Source organism: Trichoderma breve, chromosome 2 (genome assembly GCF_028502605.1).
Source record: "Trichoderma breve strain T069 chromosome 2, whole genome shotgun sequence".
NCBI lineage: Eukaryota > Fungi > Ascomycota > Sordariomycetes > Hypocreales > Hypocreaceae > Trichoderma > Trichoderma breve.
This window is the reverse complement of record NC_079233.1, coordinates 707,705-731,953: the sequence shown is the minus strand read 5'-3', so window position 1 is coordinate 731,953 and position 24,249 is coordinate 707,705. Positions and strand designations below refer to the sequence as shown.

Genomic DNA, 24,249 nt, shown 5'->3' with positions numbered 1-24,249 from the left:
TCATTTTTCGATTTTATCGTTAAATTCATTAACCATCAATCTCCTTCTGCATCCAGAGACACCCCCCCTACTCCCCTACTCCCCTCCCCCTTGAAGCTCACTGTATAATCCGTATACACCTTGTAAATATCGCACGCTAGCCTCGCGGTTATCGTTTCCATTGTTTTGTCGACACCCCGCGGAACTTGTAAGTCCTCGGCGCCGGCACACGACAAAAAAATCGACGAAACAGCGACTCCGTTTCCACGCGTAAATGAGAAAAGCTACATTGACAAGCATAACTCCCCTCGTCTCAATGCGCTGCTCAATGCTACCTGCAACTCGGCATTACAGCTCGGGGTTTTTTATTACTACAAAGTCACAGCGCAGAATTTCGCGCATCGTAAAGCAAGCAATGCCCGCTTTTTTTTCTCTCTCGTCTCGCTTCGCCAACCCATGATGCAACCGCTTGGAAATTAATCAATCAACATCTCACACGCCTTCGACGAAAAGTGCCCTTTTCAGATTTTAGACGAATCCCAAGGTTTGTTCTCGCCTGGCAATGATATCATGCCGTTCTGGTGGTGGAAGTCGGAGCGGCAAAAGCGGCTCAAGCGGACCGGAAGCAGTTTTGTAACAACTTCTTTCCATACAAGGAAATTTCAAGTGCTCCCCTTCGGTACTCCATTCTTTTTTCAACTCAAAACCTACGAAGAAATGTCTAGCTTGGGCCGAGCTGGTCCCGACAAGCGTCCGCTGTGGGGAATGCTTCTAGAAGGACGGATGGAAACTCTGTTTTTCTGAATGAGGGTTGCGTTCTTTTCGCCTCCTGCAGGGCTGCCCCCCATCCATGGACATGGACCGTGGAAATCGGAGAACCCACCCGGCAAGGATCAGGATCATGGGACTCGTCGAAGGGGCAGGTTTCCTAGTGCCGACGCGATGCGATTTGGAGTGATTCCACAGGTGCTAGGCTGCAAGCAGTTTGTGTGCTAGAGAGCCCAAAGAGCGTGAATCAACGATTGGTAATCACCCTTGGGAGGTTCACATAAACACGTTTTCTGTGGGGATTCTGGTTTAATAAACATCATCTCAGCCTCGGGACGCAGCACTCAGGACGTCTTTATTCAGCATTACAGCAGCCTTGAGGATTGATTAGCATTAGCCTTGGCTCGGCTTGCGGCATATTCCGCGGGTCCATCATTTACTGAATCGTTTAGTCTGCAAGAGAAGAAGAAAAGAAACATGGAAGAACTTTGGCGAGCACCATTTCGACGAATCACTTGATACGCAATTGGGTCGATGGAGAAGGGGGCACAAGACCCGGAAAAAAAAAGAAAAAAGAATCAAGGGAATAAGAAAAAAGAAAGTTGGCAAGTTTCCAGAGTCTCCATTCTGTGCAACGCGAATCATCACGCTGCAGGCTAGAAAACGCTCCTGAATCCATTTCGTCGGATTCCATTGCAGTAAGAGCGATGGGGACCCGCCTGGTTAATCGCGATAATAATTCTCATTCCCGGAATCGAAGTGCCTGGAGGGGGGCGTGTGCGATCAAGGTCTCAAGGGACCCAGTAGCAAGTAACAGTACTTGGGAGAGCACGAACCTCTAATATTTGCTTACATGGTTATTATTATACCTCGTCCTACAAGTGCACAAAAAAGTAATACGTAAAGCTCCGTGGGATTTTATTCATTAGTTCGAAATTCCGCAGTCCGAGAAACTTGTGTAATTTTCGCAATGCCGAGGGGGTGAGTGAGGGTGAGGTAAGCGGCCCATTTTCGCTGCCGAAACGTGCAATTTACACAAAAGGACGCCCGGGAAATGTCAAGGCCACGAGACGGCGTATCGGGGCTTCGAAGGGGGCTTTTTCAGTCTCTCGGCCCCGGCTATCCAACCCGATAAGCTACTCGTACTTGGACTTGTGCCCAGCCAATTTATCCAAAGAATCAGGGGTTCTCGCAACGACGGGAGCTGCATGACGGCATTCATAGGCTAACGAAGGGCCATAGGCTACCGGAGACATTGCCAGCAAATAGATGGTCGTCTGCACAAGGCCAGATGACTCTGGAGAAAGGCCCCAATTCATCCATTTCCCGTTAAGGCGCCCGAGCCCCAGGGAGAGGAGAGAGAGTCTGGACAATTCCGCGCCTTTTGCTATTCCCGCCTCCTAGGAGATTTACGATTATTACTACACCAAATGTATTACATTAACGACCATTGCACATTATTGGAAAGTGCTCAAAAAAAGGGAGGGTGTACGGGCTCCCATTGGCCGCAAAGGTGCGCACATTTGCGGACTTCCACCCAGCGTTTGCGCACGTATTCCCGCTGCAGTGTGATGAGAATTTGAATGAATGCAACGCCCGTCCAGGGCTCACCTAATTGGTGAAAATGTCAGCACGAATCAGAACCTTGGCCTGCGCCATCGCAAGTTCCAGCTCGAAAGAGTCTCATCAGCATCCCCGCATTCTTTAGGTGTTTTTTTTGAGTTGCGGACAGGCGCCATGGCCATGATAGTGTATGAGCTGAGATGAGACACACACACACCACCAAGGTTCAATCAACGAAAGAGAGGACGATCGACCTTTTGGCGCAGACATGTGCCGAACATGTTTTCTCCCGTGCCTGTAAGCAGCGACACCGAAAACAGGGTTCTGGAATCCAGCAAATCTTAAAATTGGCTGTGGCTGGAAAAGCCTCCATACATACAGCTTTTGCCACAACGCAACGCTGCCGCTGTGGGTATGAGAGTTTGAAGTTTATGCTTCATTCTCCAACTTGCAGGCCAGGCCCCCCTCATTTTGCATGCCAAAACACCAACTTTGTCATGTCGTATTGGCAGCGCAAAGTGGGTGAAAGGTTGTTAGGGCTGGAGCTGGACACGTGCCCTGCGAAAACTCTCTCTCACGACGTGAAGTGTGTTAGAAAGCTTCGCTCTATTTTGTTCGAGAGCGAACCCGAGGTAATGTATCTATCAATGACATCAGAGAGTCCATAAGTGTTTACTTTTGACGGTTGGCAGCTCGGTAGATAAGCACGGTGTAGTTCTATTACTGCGCTTGTGTTTAATCGATGAAATCCATACTAATTCTGATTACCGGTATATCCTGGGCAAAACGAAAAAATAAAATAAAATGCAATTAAATAAAATCGTAAAATGAATCGCCGTCCGTTCTGGGAACGTCAAGTTTGGTAAGCGGAGGCCGAAATGAGTCACCAGGACAACGGTAGCAACAGTGCAGTATGTAATCCTACCCAGGTCGACACAATTCAAGGTCCAAAAGTAAGGGCAGGGCATAGCGTCACCTCGTCTTTCAGCCGGCTTCTTTCCGTGAGCCCTACGAACGGACAAGGACCGCTCATACAGGAAAGGTGGGCGGTAAAAGCGGTCCGCACGCTTCAACGAAACGAAAGAGTTGATTTGAGGCTTTTGGTTCTTGGAGGGTGGGAAGGGGGAAGAATTGCCGGCTGCAAGATATCCGATCGGACTCGGCTATAATGGGGTTCCGGGCCAAGTTCCACGGCACAGTAACTAAGGTGGTGCTGCCAGATGCTCCAGCGGAATTGGGAAGAAAAGGGCGCGGAAAGATTGCTTCCTTTGGCAGTTCTTTGGGTCTTTGCGCCTTGTTTCATTGTAGGACGGGCATGCCAGCAGTGTGTGATTGATCCTGTTCACTGCTGTGATTCCGGATGTGTCTGTGCTCTTATTTGACGTCGCAAGGAGACGGAATTGCTATCGAGCTGCATCAAGGCCGAAGGATCAGAGGAGACACTCCTACGCTCCGTGCTCCGTCAATTGGACACACGCCCCCAAGTTTAAACAATCAGCAAGGGATTTGCCTGTCAACCAAAAACTAGCAAATCTAGGCACCCAGGGCCCGGATATTGGACCTTCTCTCGTCCGTCCGTGGACTGGCTGGCGTCGGGAATGGTAGCGAGTGCGAGCTGTTATCTGTGCCAACAGTGTGGCCAGCAAAGTGCCTTGCATGCCCACCACCAAGCTTCACCGGGTTTATCCTGTTTTATGCCACACACACACTCAGACACACACAATATGAAGAGGCTTATGCAGAAAGGGATCGAGGAGGCGTGATTCACCTGATGGCGCCACGGGAATCGGAATTAACAACCACAACGCAACTAGCCCGCGCTACCAGTAGCTAGCGACGAGAGCCTCAAGAAAATACGCCTGTTGTGCGCGATGCATCTGCCGACATGCAGAAGCGTTTTTCGACCTGTTGTTTGCGGATGGATTCTCCAGCCGCTAGACGACGAATGCCTAGAAGCTATGGATGCAGGGGCTCCGCAGACAAAGAGAGCGACCCTATTGAAGCTTTTTGCTCAAGTTTGAGTCAAGCAAAACTAAAATTCTTGGTAACCTTCGGCGTCAGCGACGAGTCCATTGTCGACATTTACGTCACGAGCGCAGCCCTCTTGCTCCAGCCGGCGACGAGTTGAATTCAATGGCTGGTTCGTGTTACGATTAGACTTATCTTGGATCATGACAGTAAGAAGTGAGTTGAGCTGAGTTGAGCGAGTGAGAAGTTGAGTTCAGGTCCGCGAAGTGAGCCGTGGTACGAGTCAAAAGGTCAATCAGGTATCCATACCATCAAACCTGTTAGCGCGGGTGGTCACTCTGCCAGCCCGATGCCGTAGCGGCTACCTCTGCGATACCCGGGCTGAAACGCTGCCCCCCAGCGCCGCCCCAAGTCTCGCGGCCGGTCCCTGCGACTTGCTCCCACCGCTCGGGCGACTCCAGCGCCACCGACGGCCGAAAGCAAAAAAAAGCAACCAGGGAAAAAGAGGGTCTCTGCGAGCCGTCAGTTTGGTTTTGCTGCTTCTGGGAGCCCCGCTGGGCGGCCGGGCGAAAACAAGAGAAAGCTCGAAAAGAGGAGAGAGAGGCGGGGGTGGCTAGAGGTAGCTGGGCACAGAAAGTCTCTTGGGGGATTTTGACATCAGCTTATTCTCATTGTCGAGACGAAGGAAGCGGGCACTGCATGCTAAAGGATTTTGGATCAGAAATTTGGATTTCGACGCATCACATCTGCCCAGTCCAGTGAGAGGCGGATGGGGCACGAGGCGCTAACTAATCAGTGCTGGCGTTGCTGTGGCCTGGCTGCTGGCATCGAATTCGCTGTCATCGATGGCAGCTGTTTCGCCCATTTGCCCAGGTACTAGCGATAAACTTGAACTGTATATTCGTTCATTCGCGCGCGGCACAAAAATTGACATTCTGATCCATCGGGAGCACGCCAGGCGACTGTAGCGCGCGCTCGCCAAATCAGGGGTGGTCCATATTACACGATCCTTTACTGTACATGTAGTATTGATACGACCTCTATTTAGAGTGTGTACTGTACATACTCGATCTAACCCGCCGTCGTATCGCCAGCGTATCTCGCAATTTCTTGTCCACAAATTCAAATCCCTTCTCCTCACCTGTTGATCTGCGGGCAATTCCCACTCGCTTGGCGTGTTCCGTGCAGGCCTTGGCAGCTTCCATTTCCCGGCCAAGAGTGGGAGAAAGGGCAAATATAGCAACATACAAGCAAAAAAAAACTGCCGGCGATGGGGACCTTTTACTGTGTCGGGCAAAAAAGAATGCCAGGTGGGATTGACGCAAAAAGGTGCCGCCTCTGATAGGGCTTAGACACGGCGCCTCCAATCAGAGCTTGCAGATTTCAATGCTACCCGCACTGCTGTAGAATGGAAACGAAAGAGCTTTTACTGGGGCATCGAAGCGATCGCCGTAAAGGCAATTGCTCCCTTTGGCGAACAATTAATCAGCACCAGACCGATTTTTCTTTGTGCTTCGCTTCGCATATTGTCTTGTCATGGCATCTTTGCCCGAGCCGCGAGCCTGTTCAACGGGGCCCCCCATCAAGGTAACATGTTGAGGAATAAATAAATGCTATTGGGGAAATGGTTATTAATTGCCGTTTCGAGAGAACGGTGGGGGGAGGGGGAGGGGTGAAGCTTCGAATTGCTGTTGTTTTGTATATTCAGACGACAGCATTCCGATGATGCTTTGTAACTACAGCACCCTCTCTATCTCTCTCGCATCCAAGAGCTATGACGAGATATGAAGTAGAAGAGGCAGGGCTTTTGACTCAAGGCGTATCAACTGACTGGAAGGTGCCGACTATTTCGAGGATTGCGGGTTCTTCCATCGACGGCTTCTTCCTCTTAGTTTACTCCCGCTTACCATTCAATATAGACGCCAATCGGGCCTCATCACCTAAGCCAACGCGGTAATCCTTCCGGGGCAGCACTGATGTGGAAATTGGCAATGGGCGAGAAACTCGCTTGTAAGGCTAAACGCCCAGTTCGGCAATGAGCCGAAGGTTTGACAATCGTTTGCGCCTTGTCGTGATGCCATGCCATGTGTTTTGTGATCACCACGTCGCACTGACAAATTACCAATTCACTCTGGTCCAAAGGGGAAATGAATGAACCACCCCCTCCAAAGCCAAGAAGACCCAGCGGCAATCATCAGGCATGCTGTCTCCATCCGTACGAGTACTACTCGCACACACTCCTCTGCAACTCTACACATGCTACAAGCGGTAATATCTGAGCGTCCTACTCTTAGGTAGGCACCCTGATGACTCCCACAGAAAAGCACAGGTAGTCAGTCAGTCAGTCGTAGGTACAGTACATTCGCGCACACACACGCACACACACATCCTTCATTTCGCGGAGGTGATGCTTGCCCAGCGTCATGACGGAACTTCGCCCATTCATGTCCGCCCGCGTCGGCGCGGACTTTGGAATGGGCAAATCGCCTAGCTCAGCGCCCAGAAAAGAGGATAACGGGAAACCAAAAACCCTTGCCCAGCCCAGCGCTTTTTCGTGTAGCGCCTTGCTGGCTGGCTCTGGCTGGCTGGGCTTAAGTGCTCTGGGATGCTTGCTAGCAAGCGCAGACGCTGGGCTGCGTTTACGAATTACGAAGCATGGATTTTTTGCTTAGGCTTTTGCCCAAGATGACTGTTGCTCGTTAATGTTGACGGCAGTTGTGTGTAATCATCATACCTTGGGATTTCGCTTCTGCCATCACTATCACCATAACCATTTACCATCACGCCGATCATTTCATCCATCGTTATGCTTTGAACTTGAGCGTTCACTTTCGTCATCTGGCCGTGACCGGACCTGTCATCTTCCAGGACCAAAGGAACAAGTCAAAAACGTGCTGCAAGGCCATTGCCGACAATGACCGCGGCAAACAAGACACAAGCACACAAAAAAACAATCGGGTCGCGCAGCCCATCCTCGCTTTTGATGCCATGATTCTGTCATCTTCGTCGACGATACCTGCAGTCTCGCCCGGCCAAGCGTTGGCGCGCCTGTAACATGTACCTGCAACCGCACATATGCTTCGACTAAGCCCACGCCTTTTGCGGTAGCGCAAAGGACGCCCTGGGACCTTGCCCGTGGGAAAAGTGTCGCTATGCCTGTTGCGGTACTTAAATATCCCGATTGAGATTAGAAGCTGCTCGCCCCCTGCGGCTTAGTGGCCGTCCGTCTACTCTCGCGCCCTCGGACATAATGGCGTTGCCGAGTCCTAACGACACCCCCCGAGACCCTGTTTCGATCCGCAGCCGGAAATACATGTGCATGTACATGGAGACTTGGAAGCCCATCCCACAGGAGTGCGCCATGATCAAAAGCTACCGTTTGGCTTTTTCACAACGACGTTAGTTTGGTCTTGGTTCATAAAGCCTCCGAGGGCCATGATGCTCATCAGCTTGCTTCTCAGTCAGCTCACAGGCCAGATTAACCCACTGTAAGCCCCACCGGTGCCCATTATTCAGCACCACCGTCCATCTCCATCGAGACATCTGCTACACCACCCTATCTGGTATTTATATAATCTCTCGGGTCCCGTTGCGCTGGGTCGGGACCTCACCTCCTTCTCTTATTCACTCTTCCGATATTATTCATCTTCATCTTTGACCAAGAAAAGGGACCTGGTCAAAGCAAAGCATAAGCTGTCTGGACCTTGGGGTTAATTCACATCATCACATACACCATCCATCCACATTGAACGGTTATATATACCTTATCTATACCATACTCGTATAGCCAACCCATCAAGAGTAAAAACAGTCTCTTTGGGATAGCTTCATTTTCACATTCCACATTCACAATGGTTGCCCATAGCCTGCCCTCTCCTCCTGCGGAGGATAACAAATCATCCACTTCCACATCACCTTCCACACTATCCAGAAAAGCCAGTGGCTCAAGTACAAAGGCTATCAAGGCCAACCACCGAACGTCTAAGCGTGCCGGATCCAATGCGGCTTCTCTGCACCACCACGAGCAAGTTACACACGGCATGGATGGAAGACATAAGCGCGTCTGGAAGGCCTGTGAGAGGTGTCGAATGAAGAAGACAAAGGTACGCACCTCTGGGTGTTCTTACACAACCACAAGGCTCTAGGAAGTGGTTCCTTTTACTGACTTGGAAATAGTGCGACGGTGAATTCCCTTGTAAGAGATGTAAGGATGACGGCCTTGTCTGCACGGCTGGCGTTCGCAAGAAGATGGAGTACAAGCAGCTGCCTCGAGGGTAAGCTCTTTCACAATCCCATACCCTCATCCCCAACTTGACTAAAACGGATGTCACACACAGATACGCAGAGGTTCTCGAAAACACCCAGTTCGCCCTCATCTCCACCGTCCACAAGCTTTACCAGATGGTCAGGACCAACCAGCAGTGGGACCTTGGCGAGCCCGAGCTCAACGACCGTGGCCAGCCCGTGATCCACAACATTGCCCAGAAGCTGGGCTGCATCCGACCCAACAGCGACATCGACCTGCCCGTCCACTCCGTCTTCCCCGAGAACGAGCGTGACCTGAAGGAGCTCGCCCAGCAGCTGCACGACCACCACAACAGCACCGATGCGCAGAACAAGGACCGCGACGTCGAGATGGAGCGCGAGTCTCCCATGCCTTACAGACGCACCGACCGTGCCTCCTCCTCGGAGCTGGACCACTCCGATATCGAGATCGACTACCGACGAGCCGCCTTTGGCAGCCACAACCACCCGGTCACCATGTCGCCGCAGAGCTACGCGGGCAGCACCGAATTCGAGTTTAGCCAATCTGGACAACCTGACCTCGACGCCACCGCCTCGCTCTTCGCCTCGCAGTCCCCCTCGATGAACGTGTTCCCCGACTGGGCCATGAAGACGTCCAACGACATGGCGGCGATGCAGTTCTTCCAGCAGAGCGCGATGCAGGACCTCAGCGGCATGGGACCTACCCTGATGGAGGGCGGCTACGAGACGATCAAGCCTCAGATTCTTTCAAATTCCAATCACGGCGTCATGATGGGCATCAACGACCCGACTCTGTATAACGGCTACGATATCGACCTGGTCCCGATATAAGATGAACCAACAGGAACCAAAGCAAAAAAAAGAAGAAAATACAAAAACAATTCGGACATAATGCGAGGCAAACTGTGTTTGACCGGGCCGGTGTAATAGTCATACCGGGATGTAAGAGAGGAGGGGTCGTCTGGTTGCGACTTTGATTCATCGTGAGCCATCATCCATGGCCATGCGACACATTTCGATTCTCGGCATTCTTTCTTTTCTACTACTTTCCATCTTCATTCCTTCTCTTCCCCTTTTTACCTTCTCTCTCTACATCTTATGGGGGGTTCAATCATCATTTTGGGATTAATGGGCGTTACGGGACACACTACAAGCGCGGTGCACTGATAGACTTTGCTTTTTATTATTTTACCATCATTTGTTTATTTCTGTATATGTGGTACATATTCTGGAAAGGGGCGGTGGGTGGACCTTGGGTCGGGGATCAATTGATAATGGGAGCGTGACGAAGTTACGGAAACGGAACCGAAGCAAGCAAACAGAGCTTTTGAAATAGAATGATGGCAACACCAATGCCACGCTTGAAGTAATTCACAAAAGTTGGCTACCTCTACTTGATTTGATTGATTTGACATCTTCGGTGAATGTGACCTAATTCCAATAAAACTCCCATCTGCAGTCGTATCCAACTAGCACATTTGATTCCATCCTAGGTTGGTCATCATCACCGCCGTCTCAAACGCAAAGCGGCCATAGGGCTTACACGCGAGATGCAACAGCTTCATTAGCCCCCCAGCCCAGCCATTGCTGAGATGTCGGGACCAACTAGCTAGCCCCCCCTTCTTCTTCGATCCAATCCTACCTACCATTCAAACTCATCTCACAAGGCCCCAAATCGCCGACACGTCATGGTAATCCCTCCCCCCAACCCCTGCCGATTGCATCGCCAGAGACGTGCGTATACTACATGTAGCCAAGGAAAAAGCCAAGCCCCCCCTCAGCCACTATGCCGTCGTCGTCAAATCCAATCTATTGCAATACGCCCGTGATTTTTCTTGGAAACGCTTTTCTCGGTTTCGTTCTCGTACAACGCACGGATGACTTCCCACATGCATTAGGCTGGGGTCGTTTATGTTTATTTTTAATTACATTGGCTGAACACGATACGCGTTTACATATCTTGTGGATTTTATTTTCGCTATTTTATTTTGTTTTATTTTTTATTTTATTTTAATGACAGCGGACCTCATTAGGTGTTTCCTTTCGACCAGAGTACCAGACGGGCGCTCCCTTGTCCAGTTTGCTCGCATCATCAGCCGCTTTAGGGAAATGGTATCGGAGTTTGTCAACACATATTGGCAGGGTTTGTCATCCATGGAGCAAGGACAAGGACTGGACACAAGAGCAACAAGAAAAAAGAAAGGGTTTTATCCCACCCCCTCCCGCTCCTCTAGCTAGCATCGACACACGCCCTGCATTTAGAGTCATTCGAGACATTTCTGTACATGAATTACGTGTATAATAATGAGCACGGGGGGGAATTAACAAAAAAGAAAGAGGAGCACGGAGTATGCACGGCACCAAGAAGTCTAGGCTACTATCCCCGTCCGTCCGTTATACCCATTTCAACTCCGGAGAGCCACGATGTGACCCATCGGAGATAAAAAGGCAGAAGAAAAATTAAAAAATCATTAACCAACGAACAAAGCTCCAGAAAAAAAATCTCCATGGAAGCAAGCAGTTAGGAGGACGGAGAGAAGAGGGGGCCCGCGGCGGCGGACGGCTTTGTCAAGTGATTCATCTGCGCTGACAAACTATTTACCAGCGTTCGGTCACGGAGTAAGGAAATATTTCGATATGGAGCCCCTCTTGTCTCCTCCCCCCCGAATCGGAAATATTTCCACGATGCAGACTGGCTTGCTGCGTGTCCTGTGGAGTCTGGTGTTTCTTCTCTTTTCTTCTTGGTGAATTGGAGATTTTTGGGGTGTTTTTACTGGAGATGAAGGTTCCTGGTTGACAGCTTTGGCAGGTAATGTGGTTTGGTCAAAACAGGAAAATGCTAATATTGGCTTTTTGGGCCCGGCCCCTTGCCTGGATTGATGACATGAACCTTTTGGTTTCCCGGCAGTTGGGACAGCTCTAAGTTGCCGGGCGTAGATAACAGTAAGACAACAGCGTAGACTGGGCTAACTATCTCGAACAACAAAAAAATCTAACAAAATTCGAGAGAAAAGCGAAATTAAAACAAGAGATCCATATCGAATGATAGATAGCCTGTGGCGATCCTACTGCGTCTGCCTGGCCTGATCTAGCACGAGCGGACAGAACCATCAAATGTGCTGTCAATATGTCCGACAGCCAGCTCGACTGCGACCCGCCAGGCCCGCAATATCCGCGGTCTTTTGACAGGACAGACGGACTTGGAGAGCTGGATAATCGCACTCTGTTCGGAGTAAAGAAACAAAATGGACGATCGGGGTGTCTTGGGTGCGGTGCGCACAATGGAAACAGAAAAAGGCGAAAAGAAGAAAAAGGAGCGGACAAAATCCACTCAAGGATTCTCCCCGTTCCCTGTTTTTGCCTTGTAATTTATCTTGTCGTTTTCTTCTTTGCTAATACGACGCCCCTGAGATCCTTTCAATATGTGTCTTCGTGTTGTGCCTTTTTGTGTACATACATACGCAAACCACGGGCTTTGCCAACTCCGAGGTGAAATCGCTGTATTCAGCAAGAAAAGGGCGCGAAAGCCCGCGTATGCAAACTCTCTCCAAGGGGCTGGGGCGCTTTTTACCATGGGAACCAAACACCCCCGGGCTACAGTACCTGTACCTGCTGAGCTACAGGGCCTAGAGCACCCCTAGTACAGTGAGTGGCCCGTAGACCGTCCGCAGTAAACGCAGATTGCGCCAGCCCAAAAAACGGGCGGCATCAACGCCCGGGGCCCGGACCTTCGCAAGACTCCGAACGCCGGGGTGTGCGATTTGATGGTTTTGATCCAATGCCCTTTTTTCTTTTTTTCTGTATTTTATTCCTTTTTTTTTCTTTCGGTTGCGGGGTGGGTTACTTTGAAGGGGATCAGCTCATGTAGAGAATTGCTGCATGGCGGGTTTCGACGTGTACATGGGATGGGATGAGCTTTGGGATGGGTGGGATTGGGAATGGGATTGGGAGTGGGATTTTGGGGACGTGGCACGGAATACCGAGTACAGTAATTGGGAATTTGACAAACTAAAGACTAAATAATCATGATTAATATCTTGAGAGTGGGATAGGTCTTTGTGTGAGTTTTGGATGAAGATGCACGATATTTGGTAGAGACTTGGTCAAGATACATGGCCCTTATTCAGAAGAGACATACAGGAATCCACAGTGCATGGGTACATGTGCAGCACAGCTACAAAGCGCACACTATCTAAAACGCTGGAATCATCATTTATTACAAGATTTATAATTATGACTCTTCAAAAAGGAAAACAGTCAGAAAACGAAAAAAAGGTTTGAATTTAGCCCACTCAGGCTCCAGCTGGAGTGGATAGAAAGTGCAAAAGCAAGCAGGGCAAGCGGAAAGATTCCCACTCTGCAAACACACACTCGGCACATGTAAGACGGGAAGAACACAGACCCAAACCAAAGGCTGCTTTGCTATTACTCGTACACACTTCTTCATGCAACGCAGAGGATGGGGATGGTTTCTGGGCTTCTCGTCTAGCCCCGCTAGTAGCAGGAATACACGTAACCCTTTTTTCCCTTCTGCGTATACAGCTCGTACATGCTTGCATATGCGTCTATCAGACGCCATGGATCGTGGAGCCCTGCAGGACGGAGCACGGAGTGCGCCGAATTTGCTCGAAATATGGGCTCGTGGCAACAGCTTTCTCTCAGTCTCCATCTCTCTCTCTCACGTGTGTCACGCCGAGTTCACGATGTCGTATCTACAATCCCCCTTCCATCTCAATCTCACAGGATCGGAGAGAGAGGGGAACACAAACTGCTTGTGTCTGTGCGGCTGTCACCCGACGCCGTGCCTGGCGATGCTTGCTTGGCATCCATACTAACATGAACCCCGTGTGCTTGATGTGTGCTTGTAGCGTCCATGTTCCAACGGCTCGGCATGCTACAAGCGGCCGGTGCAACCCCCTCAAGAACAGGGACGGATTTGCGCTGGACAAGCACGACCGGAATCAAAGTCCGCATCGCCGCATGAGGCCCCCAAAAGGCATTTGTATCGGTAAATGTACATAACCATCGAGTGCTACTCCAATATTACACCGAAAAGAGAGCTGTGATCCGTCTCCAATTCCCGGGCCCCGTATAGCTCATACGAAGTACGCCAGCTAGATTGAACTGCCTTGTTTCACAGGGCGTATCGCCTGCCTCGCCTCCGTGTGTGCTTTTAGCGTGCTGGGTTGACTTCCTTGTCCCCTTGTCATCTTGCATTTTCTTGTATTGGATTAGATCCATTGGATTTCTGATCTACAGGGCCACTTTCCGCTCCAAAGAAGAAAAAAAAAAAGTGGCCGAAAACTTCAAGGTTTTGTCATCCACTTGCCGCCCTGCTGCTGTAATCAATTCAAATCAAATCAAATGTCCGCTTTTAGACTACGGCCTGAAGTTTGAAAGTTGCTAGCTTGTGCATAAGCAACGGAAAGCTCTCCCAGATAAAAACGCTACTAGCAAACGGAGTTCCGCCTTGTTAGTCACCGGTTAGCAAGACCAAGACCTCGAATCCATTTGAGCTAAAAAGCAATGAACCCTGAAAAGCTGCTGAGAAATGGAGGGCTGGGCAAATAAGAGGCCCCGTTTGTAATGGGTTGTAAATCGCATCGCAAATAAACAGCGGTCTGTGTGTCATCCATCTTTTTTTCCCTTTTTTTTAATTCCATAATTATTTTCTTTTTATCTCCATCTGGGCGTTGATACGCGCTGCCATTCTTGGAAATGGCTTCCTTGTGGCGTCTGAGTCGGCGATTAAAATCATGCCCTCCCTTACGATTTGGAGATTCCATAAGCTTTTGAAGCTTACTGGACGGGACCCCTGCTTTTCGGCCATGGTTGGCACGTGGATTGCGTCTTTGACTCAGCGGAGTTTGGGGCCGCTCTCTGTGTGTGAATGCTGGGGGGAAGGGTTCGTTAACTCCGCGATTTTGTAGTAGCTGAAAGAAGAATAAATCTGTCATCCTTATATCAGGTAAAGATCACATTGTTGCCATAGAAGAGAGACACGCCAGGGATACATCTACAGTACCAGACAGTACAGCAGTGCAGTGAATTGCATGTGCTTGCTCCATGGCTGTTGGAGGGGGCAACCCAATTATTATGCCATTATCTGATTACATGCGGTTCTCTTCTCGTACATGTACATCCACACACCTTTACCACGACAGAATACATTGGGTACCTGGCCTGGTTATCGGCACGTATCAAAAGTGGATACGCGTATCAGCACGTCGCTGACAGGCCAGACGCAGCAAAACGTGGGGAGCGGGTACCAATAAATACCTATTGAGGCTATTCCCTTGCGGTTAACACTCATGTCATCAAGGCCTCATTTCTCTATCGCTTCGCCTATTCGGATCATCTTATGCATTCAGGCGGGAATCAATAGTATTCTATCAAGGTCAGATATAGCATGCAAACACCAATTAAACAGAAAAGCAAAAATAAATAAAATCAACACACCAACACACCCTCCCAGGGGCTCCAAAGTTGCTCCGCTGATGACAAGACAAGACAGAAACTCTCACCCCCCTCCCTGAACCAGCAAAAAGTCGAGCTTTCGTTTTAGGCCCAAAATGCCACACGGCACCCAGCAGCCGGGCACAAATCCAAAACACCTGTGGCGTCTTACAAGACTCATCGCCGACCACCCAAGCGAGCGAATGAATTGCGGCAGTTGCAAACTTTCCTAGCTGGTGCCATGGCGGTGGCGCCCCTGACTGGTGATAGGCTGCCATCGGAATCCTTTTGCCGCGATGCTAAGCTACAGCTACACTACGGTACATGTACCCAACGGACGAAACGATCCTTCAGAGGGGGGAGGGGGCTGATATGATGAAAATCAATCCACCGTAATAGCTCTTCCAGTTGTCACTACTCTTCTCGTTATCGTTCACCATCTTCCTTCGAAATCGAGCCCCCCCTCCATTCCTCTTCCCCTTCCTTTTAGCTTGGCCCTCCTCCACTGGCGTCTGTTGTACGAGTCGTACGAGTACTACGGACAGCTTCTTCAGCCGAATCAATCCCACTCGGCCACCCGTTTTGCCGTCGTGGCACAATTGAGTACCGACCGGGCGGTGTCAAATTAAATCTCAGCCTTGCCAATGAGGTTAGAAGGCAACTTTTTGAGTGATGGAGGTGCATAGAGTTAAAAGAGTTTATTCCGAATAGCTACCTAGAGGTGGAGGAGGACAGTCAAGATGCCGATGCCGAGACAGACCCTGGGTCGAGAACCCAAGTTTGTTTGCTCTTTTACATAACTTGCTTCAGTAAGACGTGTCTTGTTTATTTTTGGTTTCTTTTTGAGTAATTGGTAATACATGTATCCAACATGCCGTCTCGCTACGATAGATGAGATTCTCACGCGGGTGGCAGCACAGCCAAGCGGCACGGTTTGCTCCCAGATCTTCGCCTAGCAATACTATAATTGGAGCTTCAAGCGCTTATCATACCTGCAATTGATGCAATTGACAGCACTCGACCCAGTTGACTGACTTACACTGAGTCAGGAAGCGCGGGCTGAAGATCATTCAAAGCATGTGCTAGCCAAACCTTGAATAAAGATACCAGATTAAATACATGTATCTGTGCCCAATCGCCCGTCCCCGCTCGCAAGCCATCATGCAATCAGCTCTTGTTGTGGCTTCACCCTAACTGCTCGACTCAGCGCCAAAAAGCGTCAACTTTCAAGACAACACCACGCCCCAAGCTTCTCCTCACTCAGCCCTATCCATCGCTCAATCAGCAAGCAAAACCTCTTCCAACTTTTTGTAAACTTGGTCGGGACCGAGAGCACATTACACACATTACACTCGAGTTTTGCAATCAGTTAGTATTGGGACTACTATACGGCTAGACGAAAACTCGTTTGCCATTGCCATTTGCCATCATTCCCTTTCGAATTTATTCTTTATTTTTATTAAACTTCTCATTTATTTGTTTTTATTTTATTTTATCTATTTGTATTTTCATATCTTGCTTCGGTTCACTCCCCTCCTCTTCTCTCGCCTTCGTTTCCCCTCGACGCCCGCTTTCTCGAATTCTGCTGGGGCCTCATGAGGCGCTTCTTCCAATGTAAATGCGGCGCATTCGAACACGTCTGGCCCTTTCTTCTACTTCCATTAAACGCCGAATTATAGGACACTGACATCACTATTTTCTCAGCCAGGTACAGTACTACAGTACCCTCCCATTGGTATTCGTACCGTCGGCGAATCTGATAAAAGAGCTCCAGCAGGTGTGGCGTAGAGACCCCGAGCCGTGATAAGAAGACACCTGTACAACCCGCTCTGCAAAGTAAGCATATAGTCAAAGGAACGTCTAGCCAAGTTGCTCCATTGCCGTGTATCCGGTAGATCTCGCTTCAAACATAGACAGCAAAGAACGTTACGCGAAAGTGAAGGAGGAGGCGGCGTTTACAAATGTTGCTAGTCATGATCCTCCCACCAGCCCAGCGCCTTAGTTCCATCGCCCAAACGTCACTCGCACGAGCCCAAAACGTGCTTCAAGATGCGCACGTGTGACAAACTCGACACCGGCGCTGCATTTGCAAGAGTGTGGCATCGACTAGAGGGAGAGCCACAGCTGCGACGGAGCGCGATCCAGATCGTGTGATGGAACCTCGGGGGCGAGGCTGCGGCGACCTCCAAAGGGCAGTTGGCAGCATACTTTGCGGGGTAGTAGCCAGGAGAAACGGCGACAAGCCTTCTTCAGCTGAGGCCCCTTGTGGCTTCGATAACTTGGGCGTAGCCTTTGCTGTGGTTGTTGGTCCTTGGCAGAGGGGAACGCCTCGTTCTGTTGATTGGCGGGCCATACGGTGCAGCAAGCGTATCGGTGTAGCTTAACGAGATGATGGCACGGTTTGGGTTAAAGAGGAAAGATGAATGAGGGGTTTCACAAGCTCAGTCGTAGCTGTAGGATGCTCGCGAGTCATGGAGCTCGAGGTAGGTTCAGCTCGTGCGCGTGGGCTTTGTTGACAACTGCCGTAGCAGTGAAGGCCCGATGAACAAGAAGCCATTCAAGGGGCTCATGTGACGCTTATTTCGTTCCATGGCCAATGATGAATCGAGACGTTTTGTTAGAGAACTTTTTTAAACTTGTGGAATGTACAGCGGAAAGATTTTCATGGTATTTTGTGACCCTTTGAGTGGCTTCACTAGGCTGTTCGCTGCAATCAACATCTTTCCAAATGGTCGGGACCGAAGAAAGCTGGCAAGCCATAGCTTCTAAATCGATTTAGTTAGCCATCAACATCCTCTTGGATTGGATTGAACTAATCCTACATTAAAGCTTGGCTGTTGGACTTACACGGATAGACGAGACGGACATGGCCGACAAGGGCACTATCCAGGCGTCTCTACGGAGTCGCCGTTTACAATCTTTGCAACTCAATTAGAGTATCCTATACTGTTTTGGTTCATTTTACTCAATTGGCATTACAGCTCATGTTCTTTCTACTTCTCAAAGATATCTCGTGGCTGAGTTATGTGAGAGTTGCATCAATGCACCCCCTTGAGATAAGACAAGGCCAAGTTGCAAGTAGTGCATAGCATGGCCACAAGGTTCAATAGTGTCCCAATATATCTGGAAACATGGCATGCAAACATTCTCAACTGCGTAGAATCTTATCTCTCATCTCTGGTATCATTCCACAATCAAATAATACTGCGCGGCTGGGCGCTCTTGTAGACCCATACCCTGTAATCGTGAATAGCTCCGTATTCCAGCATTGCGACTCTTCCATGAACGTCTAGCATTCACATTGAGTTACTTTGTATACTAGGTGCATTTTTCTCGTATTATACTATAGTTTTACCGTGTTCTCAATCGTTTTAACGTAGACATACGGCCTAGAGAAGGTATATCGATCAAGATAAAAGATACTAGATACAACAATAGATAGATGATCGGAGAAATATGTGCTCTAGATACATTCTTTGTATCCTATCCTTGGGCTTCCTTGCTCCCATGGTGACGAAACAAAGAGTTCTTTCATCTTATGCGCGAATGTAGAGTCAATATGGCATATCAAGACACGAAGCATGCTCAACATTGTCGGTTTCACATTCTGTCTATCCATTACCCTGGCCGCTAGTTGCTCCATTGAATACATTACTACTATTACAAAATGCCATGCCACAAGGGGCATTTTGTATTGATATCGTGCCTCTTGTTGTATTGTATACAAAAACACCATCGCACAGATGTACCGTTGCCCTACCCGCGAATAGGGGGCAATTGGTGCGACATGTCGGATACTCGGCCTATCAAATACAAGGTGCCATTACCCCAGGCCAGACGCAGCCTATCAAAATCTCGGAATATCGGTAGTTGTTTGACGTTTCAGAGATTCAAGCGTTGAACATCGTTTCCTCGCCCCTCCCTATATATGTGTTTGCAATTCTAACGTCGAATGAGAGGCAAACGAGATGTTATACTGTCACTTGCGTACGGACGTACTGAGTGGGAAGCAAACTTGAACTCAGCGACATAGTAAAATTTCACAATTAGAACTGATAGGAGAATCGATATCGCTTTTCAAATTTTGAAAAGTGATCGGCTCCGCGATGGTAGCAAAAGACGTAGCGATATAAGGAGAGGCGCACCTTCCACTTCTACTAATGATGTAAACCACGGCCTTCATGTTGACGGCAGCACTTCAACCAGACACATCCAGCTTAAGCAAAACAAAAAAACACGTTGAAACATCCAAACTATGCGGTTCATCGAGCTCATCACTTTCATCGCCTGTCTCTCACCAGCCGCCATGGCCAGAACTCGCAGCCTCTCGGACCGCCTGCCCTTCGCGAGTAACTGCGACAACCCTGCGTTCAAGGCCCACGAGACCCTCAGAACCCCCCGAGGCATATGCCCAGCCTCCTTTTATCCCATTCTCCTGCAAATGGCAAAATGTGCATTCTTCCTCTCCAGCAGGCGTCCAGAGGATGTCCCTGCGTATCCCAGCAATGGAATCCCTTCGCTCCAGCCTGACCCGTCCGACGCATGTGACTTTTGGAAGTGGGTTTGCACTCCTCGATGTCTTCTAAGAATGTGATGATGACTGACGTGAGGAAATATAGCGTTTACTTGGCGGCGTTTCCTGACCTTGGCGAACAAGCAAAAGAGGATCCTTCACTCCGTCTCAAGATTTCTAAGCTCAAATATTCCAAGGTCTAGAGCACTGTCGGATAGAGTTATCGTGGATAGGAAGAGCTTCTTGGCCGAGGAAGAATACTGGATCTCTCTCGCCATCAATATAGCATTCTCGTTCATAAATCTTATGCCCTGCGATGCTCTATATGGAGAACGAGTTTATTCAATGCAGAAATGAGGCTACTCGCCTATACTAATGTGCCCTTTTGTACCTCGATAATACTTCTAGTGAGATTAATACCATGTGTTGAATGTACGATATGCCAAGTTGCCACTCGTATGCGAGGTTCTTCATTTGGACATGCCGTCATGAGATGTCTCGGAATGTCGGCCAATGATAGCTTCTCCTATCAACTCTGCCAATGCTCTTCACTATATAGTCGGCGTACAAGCACGAGAATGAATATATTGGCATTACGTACTGGTGGAAGCCGAGTCATGTCAGATATAACCTCCTATGCGCTGGTATCACATCAACTTGTTTACTGTAAACTTGTACGAGGCCCAACATGTAGCCTGTATCTTCCGCGTCCCTGTAGGCGTAACATGGAGTCTTATCGTAATATAGTTTCTAGAGTTTTATTCGCTGGATGACCCTCAGATCTAGTAAGCCGGTGTCCAAGGCGTAGTAATAATACCCCGTTTGGCTCTCATACATGTAGGACGCCATGCAAGGTCGGAATAATAAGGTAACATTTGACGTTGAGTCTTGTGGATCTTGTGCAACTATATGTCGGGAGGAAGGAGATTTCTCTCAGAGAAACATTCTCCTTGCTTTAATCTTGGTCCTGTATGATGGACATCAAGGTCCCGAGGAATGGCTATAAACAAGCAGCCAAGCAAAGTATAAGAAGAGACGCATCTTCCACCTTCAACGACAGTTCAATCTGCACTCTCGACAACAAACACTCTAGCAACAACACAACACTCACACACTCACAAACAAACCACTCAACCCATCTTATTTACCCCATTCATAATGCGGTTCTCTGAGATCTTCACTTTTGTCGCTTGCCTCGCCACCACTGCGATGGCCAGTGCTGACGACATTACTCCCAAGGCCTCTCCCGAGGTTCTCGTATGCGAACATGTTGGGTTTGGAGGACAGTGCAGATACCTCGATGCTCCACTAGGCTCGTGCCGTACGTCCCCTCTTTGCCTCCTTCACCTAACAGTACAGTACGATTTCATGTCATTATTTACTAACAGCTTGCGAAGAGAACGTGGCTGCGGATCTCAATCACAAGGGGATAGTGCTACTGTAGGTGTATTACGTACGTACGGGGCAGTAGGATATACCTCAGAATTGTGCATCATCTTCTTGATGGCCCCTTTTCTATCAACTGCAACGCAGACGAGCACCTCTTTCGTCGCATATTCATCATCTGCTGCGCGCAGCCCACCAGCCGGTTCAGAGTCTCGACGCGGCCTCCGTTTTCGCCCATCACGAACGGAGAAAGTCGCCATAGGGAGTTTCGCGAAGAGTGTCCACCAGATTCCGACGAAAAACAGCAAAAATAAGCGCTCCAATTGTCGTCAAGGTCGGAGCTACCTACCAACAACCCAAAAGTCTGCTAATGCAGCTTCCTCAAGAGCTGCGGCTCATGATTTACTCATTCCTGTTCTCGTCAACCTGCTTCACATCTGGGCCGAGATGTAGATGGGACATGGTGACTTATCATTTAATTCCAGCTCCTCACGGCCTTACCATTCTCATCAGTTGTCGCCAAGTATACGTCGAAATTGGCAGATCCTGGATTAGCCAGACTCTCTTTTATTTTAAGACGGTGAAAGCTATAGTGGATAAACTTGCCGACATTCCTCTTGAAACTCGCTCAATATAGACAGAGAACAACATGTCTATCGGATGAAAATGGCCATCTTATTAATTAGACGGGTTTTGCCCGCGGGAGGGAGACGATTCTTTTCGTGACCACAGGATCGCACGTATCGAGATAGAATTTTAAAGTAAAGCTAGGCCATGGCAGAAATCCATTTGCAACTGGGCTTGAATGTATATCTGCATCTGCTAGACTGGAGCATCTAGTCTATATCAATACTCTGCTTAATGATTACATTCCTACTAATCATTACACCCAGTCACCTATAATAAAGATGTCCCAATTTATTAATACTTTTCTACTAATCTTTTTCTGTATACCCATGAACGTATCCAAATTTCTTATCCTTCTCCTCCTGCTGTTTATTTCTATACTCGAGACATTTTAATATATCACCACTTTCCTATTAATCCTCACCTGTAGAGTTTACATCTGCCAATTCGTCATCGCCTTCCTGCTGCTTCTCCCATGTATAGCTATTGCTATTCCCAATTGGTTACCACTTTCCTGGAAATCCTTGTCTTCTATGCTTTGTGGGGTTTTCTCGTTTCTTGAAGCGAGGCCACCAAGACTTTCAGCAAGAGCAACCTGTTCCTTCCATTTCGAGCATGCAAAGTTGACACATAGCAAATTATCCATTGACTTTTCGTTCTCTTCTCTTTTTTCATCTAGACAGAGTCAGACAAGCACGTACACATACACACACATACACACACACACACATACACGCACATACACATTGACAATGGCCTCTTCTCCAGTCCTTGATCCCATTTTCTTGACGAGCACTCGCCGTCGTGCTCCCACTCCTCCTCCCTCCCAACCTCCCCAGAAGCGGGCTCGCCAGTCCCCCCTCTCCGATGCCGAATTATACCTTGACGAGGTCAAGGAGGAGTTTAGTAAGTATGGTGCAGAGGGCACCAGCTTCGGAGAGGTTCTTTTGTCGCTCCTTGATTGTAGGGAGATAATTCGGGATGAGATAATCTCGTTTATAGGTAGTGCCGCGTATAGGGCACCCATTGGTTGCCATGAGGAGACTGAAGTGCCTGCGGACCGTTGGGCGTCCTGGGATTATGCCATGGACATTGAGTGGAATAGGTTTGTAACTAACATTCAGGCTGCCGGTCTTGGGGATGATCTGGTCCCGGAATTATCCAAACCATCTGGGCCGCGGGATGCCCTGTTGTGCTGTCTTTGGCACTACCCGACATATAGCACCACGCGGCGATTTTATGGGCAGACACTGGATCCATCGAATAGTTGCCTGGGAGTCCAGTGTGATAAGATACTGGATCATACCAATGTTCGGACCCAGGACACATATCCAATGCGGATTGAGTATGATCGGAAAAGCGACACGCCGCAGTATCAGAAAATGTTTGGCGACACCACTGAGAAGATCTTGGAGACATGCGAGGGTTTCGCATTAGAAGCGGTGAAGTCGTCCGCCTTTACGATTTGCCTCGGAAAGCAAAACTCCATACTCCTCAGGAGGGAACTTCAAAAAGCCGAGGGGTTATATCTCGAGGAATACAGGATCAGGATACCGCTGTCAATGTACCAAAGACAAGTGTCTTGCCTGGTGGCCCGGGATCATGGCGGGACGATTAGAAATGTTGTGTTTTTCAGCTACCACGGGATGTATTTTACCCACCTGGTTAAGTCAACCAAGGAGATGCTGTTCTTGCACGACCTGATCTGGAACGGTGTTTGCGAATGGAGCCGTGTCCCGGTCGCGACGCATCGCCACTTTTCGAATTTTGGCAAGGAGCTCCATAGGCTTAATCCCTTAGATATCGCCATCCATCATCTAGTTATGGAGCAGCAAACGGGGACCATTACTCCACATGAGGAGGCAATCGCCATGTTGCAAACATACCTTGAGAAGGAGGGGCTTCTGGACACGATCCGTGGATTAGACGAGACGCAGAGCGTTATCAAAACAGTCCATACATATATGAGTGCCAAGGGAAAACAGGCCATGAGTGAACCGGGCTGGAAGGAGACCAAGGGCAAAGAAGCGGCGGCCAAACGAGCAGAGACTATCAGTGACCCGCTCTGGAAGGAGACCAAGGGGAAAGAAAGGTCGGCCAAACTCTCGCAGACCATAAATAACCCGCTCTACAAGGAGACCAAGGGGAAAGAAGCGGCTGCCAAAATCTCAAAGACCAAGAGTGACCCGCTCTACAAGGCAACCAAGGGTAAAGAAACAGGGGCCAAAATCTCACAGATCAAGAATGACCCGCTCTGGAAGGAGACCAAGGGTAAAGAAGCGGCGGCCAAACGATCACAGACCAAGAGTGACCCGCTCTACAAGGCAACCAAGGGTAAAGAAACAGGGGCCAAAATCTCACAGGCCAAGAATGACCCGATCTACAAGGAGACCAAGGCTAAAGAATTGGCGGCCAAACGAGCTGAGACTTGGAGCGGGTTTTACAATAACGCAGAGGTCCAAGCGTTTCTGAGAACGCCAATGAATGAGTTGAGTTGGCACGAACGTCAGAAGCAGGAGAATATTCAGCTGCTAGGGAATAGTACAGATGCTACAGAAGCGATTGTTACGGCAAGGGCCGACGTGGCAAAAAGGTATTCCGTGAAAGAAGGCGGGATAACGCTTGTTATGCCTGGTTTGAAAATACTGAAACCTGCGGATAAAGCTGCCCTGATAGCAAAGGCGAAGGAGCAGGAAGCGCAGCAGCAAGAATCAGGAGAGTGA

At 49.1% G+C, this 24,249-nt stretch overlaps 4 protein-coding genes across 4 annotated transcripts; all 4 read left to right on the top strand.

The window, feature by feature from the left end:
- Positions 1 to 8,129: 8,129 nt before the first annotated feature.
- Positions 8,130 to 9,375, top strand: T069G_02492 (fungal zn(2)-Cys(6) binuclear cluster domain-containing protein; the record flags this gene model as incomplete). The annotated part of the gene is made up of 3 exons (XM_056169702.1): positions 8,130 to 8,381; positions 8,455 to 8,552; positions 8,616 to 9,375. 3 exons carry the CDS (start codon positions 8,130 to 8,132, stop codon positions 9,373 to 9,375), a joined length of 1,110 nt encoding a protein of 369 aa, XP_056030594.1.
- Positions 9,376 to 19,306: 9,931 nt separating this feature from the next.
- Positions 19,307 to 19,716, top strand: T069G_02491 (uncharacterized protein; the record flags this gene model as incomplete). Its single annotated transcript, XM_056169701.1, has 2 exons — positions 19,307 to 19,557; positions 19,620 to 19,716. The coding sequence occupies 2 exons, from the start codon at positions 19,307 to 19,309 to the stop codon at positions 19,714 to 19,716; spliced, it is 348 nt and encodes a 115-aa protein (XP_056030593.1).
- Positions 19,717 to 20,671: 955 nt separating this feature from the next.
- Positions 20,672 to 21,213, top strand: T069G_02490 (uncharacterized protein; the record flags this gene model as incomplete). Its single annotated transcript, XM_056169700.1, has 2 exons — positions 20,672 to 20,834; positions 21,047 to 21,213. The coding sequence occupies 2 exons, from the start codon at positions 20,672 to 20,674 to the stop codon at positions 21,211 to 21,213; spliced, it is 330 nt and encodes a 109-aa protein (XP_056030592.1).
- A 1,065-nt stretch (positions 21,214 to 22,278) lies between these two features.
- Positions 22,279 to 24,249, top strand: T069G_02489 (uncharacterized protein; the record flags this gene model as incomplete). The annotated part of the gene is made up of 2 exons (XM_056169699.1): positions 22,279 to 22,432; positions 22,529 to 24,249. 2 exons carry the CDS (start codon positions 22,279 to 22,281, stop codon positions 24,247 to 24,249), a joined length of 1,875 nt encoding a protein of 624 aa, XP_056030591.1.